At 34.1% G+C, this 11179-nt stretch overlaps 1 protein-coding gene across 1 annotated transcript in view; it reads right to left on the bottom strand.

Annotated features, from left to right (window-relative positions):
- Positions 1–9563: 9563 nt before the first annotated feature.
- The window catches only part of LOC134234616 (uncharacterized), a 2643-nt gene continuing 1027 nt past the window's right edge, over positions 9564–11179 (bottom strand). Inside the window, exon 2 of the mRNA XM_062716692.1 lies at positions 9564–10209. Coding sequence (XP_062572676.1) covers positions 9564–10209 — 646 coding nt within the window. The remainder of the gene's footprint in view (positions 10210–11179) is intronic.

The following is an 11179-nucleotide window of genomic DNA, read 5'->3' as shown; positions in this document are numbered from 1 at the left end:
GTCAGGGTTAGTTGTTTGTATATCTTTGTTTAGTTATGTAAATGTTAAAGATATATATGCCGTATTAGTGCTTTAGCAATTTTATTGCTAAAGAAATAAAAATATGTGGTGTCTCATCAAGTTACATAAGTTATGTAATTTCTGCAATTAAGACAATTCCACTCCATCACTTTTAAAAGTTATGAAATATTATTTTGTAAAAATTATTTTCTCTCCGAATCGGATATTAAACTGCCTCTTATTGAAATATTCATGAACACGTGGTCTCGCATGCTCAGAGCAAACAATGGCCCAATCTCGTGAATGAGCCGAAAAGCATGATGGTCTACTACGTTTTCACTACAAACACGTGGGTTAGGGAATTTTACGGTGCGAGTTCAATTGACGGCTGGAAAGCCACTTACATTTTCTTTAAAAAATAGGAAGGATAGTTACTAATTGAGAATTCCCATGCTCACATTAACAAACAAATGCAGTTTTTCTTGTTAGCATGCTGTCAATACGTGAGCACACCTCAGAGTTAGTTGCTTTTTGTACCGAGGAATATATAGTCACGTGAAATTGTCTTTTCACTGTCAGTAGAGAACGGGGAAATTGTAAACAAACGGACCTGTTCAATAGAGTGTGGCAACTCTTATTTTTAGCATTGTTCATTTGTATGCAAATGTTAGCATGGGATTTGTAGATGATAATGTACATAATGCATTAAGCGTGTAAATGCTTGGGAAATGTACCACGTCTTTCTGAGAGCGATTAAAAAAAACTAGCCTGTTCGAAAAACACATGAAGTATTTATGTACTGATCATGAGTAGTAACCTATATATAAATGCATTAAATACAACTCATTGAGCTGATTGGTCGATTTGTCAGTCTTGTTGGTTCCTCGCTGAACAGACGTCACAAAAAATAGTTTCGTAGACCTGATGATTCTCGTGATGCTTTTCCCGCGCCCATGCGCAGATCCAACATAAAAGTCAGTCCTTTATAAATATGCATGAGAATATCATGTTCTTTTCCTGACCTGTACTTTGTTAATACCGAATAATATTTCGTCGAATTTGAGAGAATGCTTCATTTTTGATAGCTTATCATACTTCAGAAATTTTTGTTTGGTTTCAGCTGTGCAAAAATACGGCATACATATCTTTAAAAGAAACATCAGTGAACAATATAAGATAGTTCATTATTAATTGTATAGTAGTTGTATCGCTAATTAGTGGTTCCATTAAATCTGAAACCTATTATTATAATAAATTTTATTTGATGATAATTTTTTTCAATAAAATAAAAGTTCTCATAAGGTACAATAGTACTTTAAAGAAACTGGGTTGGCTTAATTTTAAGCCTATGTGTTATGAGAAAAATCGAAAATAAAGCCCCGTTTATGTGCAACTACGGTTAAGTACTTGCTTTTTCCGTACTTAAAAACGTTTCTTTAAAATATTGTGTGAAGCATCATACATGTAGACATACAAGTTTCATATACAGATGTTCTAAGTTTACCCCATTCTGAAAGCCCACTCTGACACAGATTTTGTACAACATATTTAATCAATAAAGGTTTAATTTACATTTATAATCTAGTCCAGAAATCATCATCATTTATATATGAATATATGTATACCACTAAAATGATACATATATCTAATCTGATATCTAATCTGATAGTAGTCTTGAGTATTTTTTTCAAAGCATTATGCATACATTCTTAATAAACAAATTAACACAGTATCTTCTTTGAAACTTGTTGTAATTGTTGGAAGATATTAATTGTTGGAACAAGCTGATTACACATGTATAATGAAGTAGAGATTGGTAAAAATTCCATACCGTTTACAAAAAGAAATTTGTAAGAAGCTGTTTTACCTAGTAGAGTCAATAATGTATATAAACACATTAATCACGTTCCCTCCCTACTTAATATTTCATTGAATTTTCTTAGAGACCTTCGAATAAAGCTTATGATTTACCACGTATTTTATTGTTATTGACTAAGACACTTATTTTAGAGAAGATAATTTAATAGCACTGGTACATGTGATATGTAGATTCTTTTAACTTAATATCATAGAGTCTGACATTTCTGTTTCATTTTTTACAAGAATGAGACAAAGAAAGATTTAAAGTAATCAGTTGACAAGTTCTATCTGCGATAAAATAACTTGTCAGCAGATGAAATCTATAATTCAGTCAAATGCTGACTGACGTTTTTTCATATTGACTTCTGAGCTTGTTTACTACTGTTTATAATCTCCTTATTTCATCAAAAGTTTTGCTTCAGGATATTTTAAATTATACAAAATGTATTGTGTAAAATGAAATATATGGAGAAAAAGAACAGTATTCAAGCTCTAAATTCCATACAAATTAAGAGCAGAGCAAACATGGACCACTACAACGTCAGAGATAGGATCAGTTGCCATGGAGGAGTGAGCACCCCCTGCCGACTGGTTATACCCGCAGTGTGCTTCGTTTCATGATCGAGTAATAACATGAAGATCCGTCGATATTCAATGTGTAAATAAAGACCTAACAATTAGTTTGAAAAACGCCAGTCATCATTTGACTCATTGATAAATTGTATATACTGACAAGGCCATTGTATCGACTATAAAACTTATGATATGAGGGTTTTAAACGAGACTGCTGATATTCATGTTTCATCAACCTTGTCAATAATTTACCTCTTGTTTTGGAAATTTTATATATGAAGATCATGCTCTTTTGTATTGAATCAACTGAGAAATATAAACCCCGTATGCAGGTAATGTAGCTTAATGAGAACTTAAAAATAAGAAATATGGAAGTAGTAATTTATATGCCCCGGGATCGAAAGATACTGGGGATATAATGCTTTTGTCCTGTTTGTCTGTTGTGACGTCAACTTTAACCTAGCAAATTACCTAGCAAATTACTATTATAAGTGGGTGGGGCTATAAATTTCATATTTCAAGGTGTATACCTTGTAATAAAAATTTCTTTGGGTACCACCAAATTTGAGCATGGAGTTTGACCTACTTTTACAAAAAAATACCATACTTTAACCTTGGCTAAAACTTTTGAACAGTTGGATCTAGGGCTTTCATTCCCAACTTACATGTATGTATTCATTGTGACAAGACTTTTCTGCAAGTAAAAAAAAATGACCTTGACCTAAAACTTTGACGCACTTTTGAAAAACTTTAACCCGTTATAAATTTGAACAGTTATGACTAGGGTTTTCATCTTTCACATGTGTCTTCCTTGTAACATGACCCTCCTTTGGGTACCAATACTTTTTACCTTGACCTTTGGCGATTGACATGCATTTGAGAGAATTCTACCCTCACCATAGCCTGCCATACGAGGGCATCAGCGTTTCACAAATCTTCAAATCCTTCATTCTAACATTACAAGTTTTTATTTAGTAGCATGGGTAAAATTATACATCACTAGCTAATATAAATCTACTGTCTAATTAATTCAATTTTGATGACACTCACAGAATACATGGTTTATATCTTGTGTGTATTTACTTAACTATTAAATAATTATTGCCTCAGCTTTTATTTTGTTGTAGATATTTCTTGTTATATTGTCCCTGATACATGTTGAAAAATATATCATGTATTTGTTTGATTAAGGAATGCAACTTCTTTTAGTAAATAAAAAACTAGTGCATTTACCCTAATGTTAAAGTTTCCCCCCTTTGAAAACTTATTAATAAATAGCAAATCTTTTTCAGTTTTTGAATTCATATCTTCTTCAGAAAATAGAATGTACACGTAATATAGATTATTTAAATTGTAAAACCTACCAGTGAACTACTACAAACAGCTAGCATTTATTTCGTGTATTCTCACTTCTGTAGCGGCATGTTTGTATATATTGTATGGTTTTTCTCTGAGAGAATGTTGGTATGAGTATAGAGCAGCCTGGAAGTTCCCTGTCACCTGTTGACAGATCCCCAGAAACATTAAAACTTAAATCTGTGTCGGGAGGGTCAACAAACCAACCATCTATTCTATAACATAAGAGATTCCATACATTTTTGTATGTTTGATACGAATAATGCATTAAAAATATTATTTCAAAATAAAGTTTTTCATCAATTTCAGCCTCAGAAATCAGATTATGTTCATCTGAACAGATGGGGACTCTGCGATTATGAAGGACATTAAAAATACAAGACCTAATGGAGGGACTTTGTAGGAAGGAATTAGTGCTAAACCCTTCTCATACAACTCATAAAACCAAGACAGTCTCGTCAATAAATGATGTTGTTTTTCGCTATGGATTTTACTGAAAAACATGTTATCTGGAAATAAAACGTTAGGACAGACCCCCTCATACACTCACTTGAGAGTAAGTTTAATACAGACCCAGAAACACCCCATGAGATTTTGAGGTATTGGTTTTTGTTGAATCACACAGAAAACTGTTGTTTTTATATGGTAAGAGCACACAAAAAAATTTAATCATCACATCCACAGGCGCTTGTTTCATACAGTAAGCGTAGATTTCTACTATATAATAACACATAGTAGAAATCTAAGCTTACTGTATGAAACAAGCGCCTGTGATCACATCACATAGTCCATTGTGAATTATTCCTGTTAAGAACAATTTACGTAATTCGTAGCTGTAGAAGTAAAATTTTAATTCGCATTAGTTTACTTCGCATTTATTTACTGCGAATTAAATTCGTCCTGTGAACAGGGCATGAATTAATATTGTTTGTCCCTAGCACTTAACTGCATGGTGTAGATTTCTGACTTTTTAAACAGAACAAGGTTCACTTTTGCCTTATTTGGCCCTGTGAATTTCTGAAAAAAAAAACTGAAACTGCTAAGTTTTAGTTAACAATGCATTAAATAGCACTTGGATCTTTACTGCGTATGTATAAAAAACGACGTGATTTTCTGGCTAGTCAATGCATTATGACGTCACAAAATGCGTCAATATCCTCATATTCTGAAAAAGTCTTTTTTAAAAAAAAACCAGCCAATTTTTAACGCAATTTTTCGATATTTAAAATACTAGTAGAGCGCAACCTCTGATCTAAATTTGCAACTACTAAATGATGGAACAATTTTTTCGGGATTAAACATGTTAAAGACATGTTTTAATTTTTAGATCAGAGAGTGCGCTGATATTACTTTTCCTCACTGAAAGTACTCAATTAGACCTGTTTACCGTTAAATTCAAGAACTTTACAATTCTATAAAAGACCTGGTCTTTTAGGAGAAAAATTTTAATAGGAAATGAAAGCACAGCTCTATTTTATTTTAATGCTTCATATGGAAAATCAAGTCTTAGTCTGTCAATTGGTATATCTACAGGGCCATTTTATGCATAAAGTGAACCGAGCTCTTTAAGAGAAGTGAATTGAAAATCCCAACTACTTGATCTAACCCTTTGAAATTTCAAGTCCTCAGATATTTCGAAGAATTTTCCTGGTCGCATCGGTACAGTTTCAATATAAATCTGGTCCTGTTTTTTTGTTATATGTGGAAGTGGTGTATGGAATTAAAATCACAATTTTTGAATCACTGAGACGTCGCGCACAGAATTGGGGCTGATTGTGTAACGTCAAAATATACTTTTTTGACGTTATTGAATACGTCGTTTAACGTCAAAATTGAAGGCGTAACAAATTAAACCAGACATCCAATTTTTGCTCCTGTGTTCTTAAAAAATGTCTTACCTTTTAGTGTTTCTTTAAATACAAAATTTTACTCATTTGCACATTTCAAAAGTTAGATTTTATCTGTTACTAGTTTTCCCAGTAAATAGAGAATATAGCTCATATTGGTGCTATACGCCCGGTTAAAAACCATTATACGCATATTTGTGTCGTAGTAATAAAACCGACTAGACATCAAAATCGCTCTATTAATCTCTCCTACTACTTGCTTATACTTTAGTTAAGAATAATTTGACTTCTTGATTTGCACATTTCATTTATCAACTTAGTTTTATTAAAAGAACGTTTTATATAGCAAACAATATAGTAAAAAAAATCTTTACCAAACATTCTATCCTTTCGTGTTACTTGTCAAGATCACGGCATATTACGGAACGATTCCAATTTTACAAACAGTCGGAATCGGCCATTTAATAAGAAATTTATTCATAAATGTTGTGACATCATCACAGGACAATATAGAAGCATCTTACACATTGGCGAAAAAATCTATGTAGCCAAAACGATAAATTGACCAAAAATACTAACGCCCGTCGTTAACAGTGTTACAAGTTACGTAATTTCAAACCCCAATACTATGCGCGACGTCTGAAATTCCATAATATCATACAAATCGTTTTCCCTTTTTTCTTCCTAAATGCTTAATGTGACGTCAAGAACGCATGTATTTTCCCGTATCTTCTTACAGCTGAACAATCCCGTGGGGATCCGGGTTAGAATAGGTCCTCAGTACCCCCCTTGCTTGTCGTAAAAGGCGACTAAATGGAGCGGTCCTTCGGATGAGACCGTATAAACCGAGACCCCGTGTCACAGCAGGTGTGGCACGATAAAGATCCCTCCCTGCTCAATGGCCCTGAGTGCCGAGCATAGGCCCAAATTTGCAGCCCTTCACCGGCAATGGTGACGTCTCCATATCAGTGAAATATTCTGGAGAGGGACGTTAAACAGTATACAATCAATCTTACAGCTGAACACGATTCGTAAAAGGAATGTGTCCGCCATATTAGTCCAGAGAATCGCTATACCTGCAGAGCAAGCTATCTGGCAGGTAGTACCTGCAAAGATTTTTTGAGCAACCGCTCTTCCATCAATTCTCATACAATGACACACAAAGATCTATAATAAAACATTTAACATATTTAATTTTACATTAGCTTTATTTCAAAATTATCAATATGAACAATAATATGTACAATAAAAGCTACTGCAGGAAAAAAAGGTATCTAACCCGCAAACGCAGATTATGCATTAGCTGCTTCAGCTGAACATTAACTAACAATCAAAGAAAGCACTTAAATGTCTAAAGGGGAAAACACATGAAATCAGTCATTTTGAGGCTTTCCCTATTAAAAAAACGTTCAAATGAACCAGTCATATTTCCAGATTGGCTCCTTCTATTTTTTTTATCATGATTAACCACATTCATACACACAAATCATATATATTTAAGCTAATTCTATAATTTTCCGACCGTAGACACTTGGGTCAACAATGTCCACCTGTACCCACAGGTCGTGGAATGTAAGAGAACACAGTATACAGTATCATATAGGTTATCGCTAGATAGTAGCGTTAACCGTACATATAGCTATTCTCATATAAAATACCTCCACACTCTTTGGAAGCAGTTTTTAATATCAATGTTAGTAATATTGAAATATAATCAAGCTTTAGAACAATTATAAATTCACATTACATGGAAAACAAATTTATTTATTTTGTATTAAGATATGGAGTATCTTTATAAATTTCCAATCTAGGGGTAACGTGCCAATCAGCAGAACGTCAATTAGCATTGTTTCATTATTTGTCTTGCATCTGCATTAAACAAACGCAAAAAGGTCATACAATACCTAAAGCCAATTAGGTTTCATTATTCTTGCCATCTTTGTTTACACGGAGAGCAAAGAAGACACCACACTACCTGTCCATGCAGGAAAAAACGTCTCAGAAACTTCCACTTTCTTATTCCCGTTGATATTATTAAAGACTTCAATTAAACATTGGTAATTATGGAGAAGTCAGATTAGAGGCACCGCCAGAGAGACATTGTTTCCAGCCTAACAAAGAAGATCGATTAAAAAAAATCTTCTTCAAAAAGAGTTCATGGGAGAAATCACTATCTCCGTACGCCACTAGCACCACATCTGCGTTCATCAGCTTCTCATTGTTGGATACATAAATGTTGCAGTCACTCTCTATCAAAAACATGACAGAAAGGGTATCTTCACCTTCAAATATGACTCTTCCTACCAAATTTACAAGAATTCACGCGTCCGATGAGGCGGATGGGTCTTCCAAGATCAGTTTTAGGTACTCTACTATTTGCATTAAATAACAACTCAAATTCCATTCTTTGTATATTTATTATTTAATTTTACACCTTCCTCCTTTAAATACTGTAAAACAATTTTGACAAAATAAAAATAGACTAATACACTAGACAAAATTGCTAACGCACCACTTAAAATTCTTCTTTATGAATTGAACATTTGCCTAAACGGTATAAGTATATATAAAACGCCATATTTTCCAATACAATGGGATAAGAAAATGTCTTGCCCGACATGCATTAAACGTAAACTGTTTGCATGTTTGGTACGGGCCTTTTATTATAGATTGTTGGTTTTAGTATAGGGCAGTCTGGTGGTTCCCCGTCAACTGTTGACAGATCCCCAGAATCTGCCATGATATGTTCCTGTGACGTAAAGGTATAAGGTGTCCCTGATCATAGTGAACTAGGGTCTGTAGATCATCTAGAGCTGTTTGTACTCTCATTGTGTCTACATGTCTGTAGCACAAGATCTCCAGCATGTATAACAGTATAAAGGATGGGATGTATAATATAGAATCCTTGTTCCGAAGAGCAGACTGTTGTTCTGATACTAATTCACTGATGTAATGGATTCCACTATATAGTCGGATATTCCATGCCACAGCTTTCCTCATCTTTGTACACCAAGACAGTCCCCCTACAGCCTCAGTGTACATCTTTGTATCTACTTTTGACTCATACATCAAATATGGCTGTGCTAACTTGCCCTTGATCATCTCTATAATAGATAAAGCATCCCTGTATCTTAGTTTCTTTAAATAATACATAGCTATGAACATCATGTCAGTAATGAAACCAAACTTGGCCGCTACTTTCAGCATTTGACAGGAGATTTTATCAGCTCTATATTTCAGTTTGTTTTTACGTGTGAAAGTTTCCATGTGTAATATAAAGCACTTTCTTGAAGGAGAGAAGCTGTAAGTATCCGTAGCATAATGACTTGATACTGTGTCAGGAGAGGTGAACCTATCATCTGTTCCATTGTATGTAGATATCTCATACAAGTTTGAATGTCAGATTTGCATAATGCATCAAAGCAGTGTATTTCATTATATAGGGTTTCATCAAACTCAGCCTCAGAAATCAGAGAATGCTCATCTGTACAGATGGAGACTTTAGGGTTATGAAGGACATTTATAATATAAGACCTAATGGAGGGAATTTGTAGTAGGAATAAACAATTGACGTTGTTTGTAACCATGAATTTAACTTAGAAACATGTTGTTATCTGGAATGAAATAGTTAGGACAGACCCCCTCATACACCCACTTAAGGACAAGTTTAAAACAGGCCCAGAAACACCCCAGGAGATTTAGTGGACGCCAATGAGGTAAAGTATTTTGTTGAATTACCCAGAAAACTACTGTCTTCATGTGATAGGAACACAGTAATTTATCATCATCATCTAGTCCATTGTTAATTATTTCTGTTAAGAACAATTTAAGTAAGCAATAAGTTAAGAATTGACAGTGGTTCATTGCATACACTAGTTTTTGTTCTGCCAGAGAGAAAGAAATTCTCTATTCATGATCTTCATGACGTCATAGTTTATGTCCAATTGCTACAAAGTGGCAACCATTGTTTACTATATCATCAACAATATGAGGCTGGGGCCATGAGTGACATCTTTCTATCCATGAGGAGGCAGATGGAGGCCAAAAGTCACAAGCAAGACAGTGGGCTTCATCATATTCCATTGTTTCAATTGTTCCACTGACACAGGGCCCATGTTCAGTCTCTTTACCTGATGATAAGGAACATATCTTCTGTCTGTATTTAGAACTAGATATATAATAACTGTTCTTCACTCTAATGCACGCCTCCAGGATTCCCCTGTCCATGCTTCGTGACAGTAAATATACCAAAGTAAATCCTGGTGGACTATCAGAACAGTCACAAAGGATCAGTGTTTGTGTCTGTGTGTTGTAATACTGAGACTGAGATAAGTCCCAGATCACACGGTGATTATTTGGCCAACACATATAGTCTATATCTGATTCTTTCAGTCTGAATCCTTCTCTGTAACTTCCACTTAACATCACAATGTAGTCATAACTTTTCACCTGAATTTTCACTTTCTGCCAAATGTCAACCACATCTCTCTTTATGGCCACCACCTGTGAGGTCCCCACTTTACGACACAGTCCCACAAACACTGTCTCTGATATGTGCTGTATGGCTTTCTTACTGGTAAGGATTAAAGAGAATTTTCATCCACATGCATAATTTGAGAATTACGTAATTATCACCATTCTAATTTACTTTCGTAACTTTGTTGCTATAAAATTTCATAAGAAAATGTCATAAAAATCTTATTTTTTCTGGAAGTTAATGATTCTTTGAATTTTTTAGAGGCATTTGATAGGCACAACCTTGCACCTTTACAATTTAAACTTCACCCTTCATACTTTAAAAAAGTATCAATTTTGTTGCCTATATTAAAAAGGATTAAAAAAAATAAGGATATGCAGATAACGAACAATATTCAATCTCAAAGTCCATAAAACAATACAAAATCGGAGCTGAGCAAACACGGACCTCCGAAACATCAAAGGTGGGATCAGGTGCCTTGGAGGAGTGAGCATCCCCTGCTGACAGGCCACATTCTCCGCGTGCTCCTAATGGACTAACAATTAGTATGAAAAAAACGTCAGTCAGCATTTGACTCAATGATAATTTGTTTTTGCTTATAAGGTCATTGTATCGACCACTGCACTTAAACGAGACTGCTGATATTTTTTGTTTTATCATCTTATTGGTCAATAAATAACCTCGTTTAAGAAATTGTTCATACATGGAGCATGCTCTTGCGTATCGAATCAAATGAGATATATACACTCCATGTGCTGGTAAAGAAGGTATATTGCTGCATAAGTAAAGGCAATTGGTGATAGAAATCATGTGTTTATGAAAATTTTGTACGCTTCATGTACGTACCCATTTTGTTAAAACTCTGACCACAACATTGACACTAGGAAATGAATTTTTGTTTTTCGCACATTTCAACACTGAATTTTCTGGATTATAGTTTTTATATTTTTCATCAATACACTACAAAATTGCTACTTTTCTTATGTATTAAGTGAAAATTAAATTTTCTAAAAGTATAATAATCCGAGGTTTCAATAACTTCCAGTAAAAAAATGTATATATTTTT

The sequence above is a fragment of the Saccostrea cucullata genome, unplaced genomic scaffold (genome assembly GCF_032062105.1).
Source record: "Saccostrea cucullata isolate Sc308-1 unplaced genomic scaffold, CSIRO_AGI_Scuc_v1 ctg3916, whole genome shotgun sequence".
Classification (NCBI taxonomy): Eukaryota; Metazoa; Mollusca; class Bivalvia; order Ostreida; family Ostreidae; genus Saccostrea; species Saccostrea cuccullata.
The sequence above is the reverse complement of the archived record's forward strand: the minus strand, read 5'-3'. Positions and strand labels throughout refer to the sequence as shown.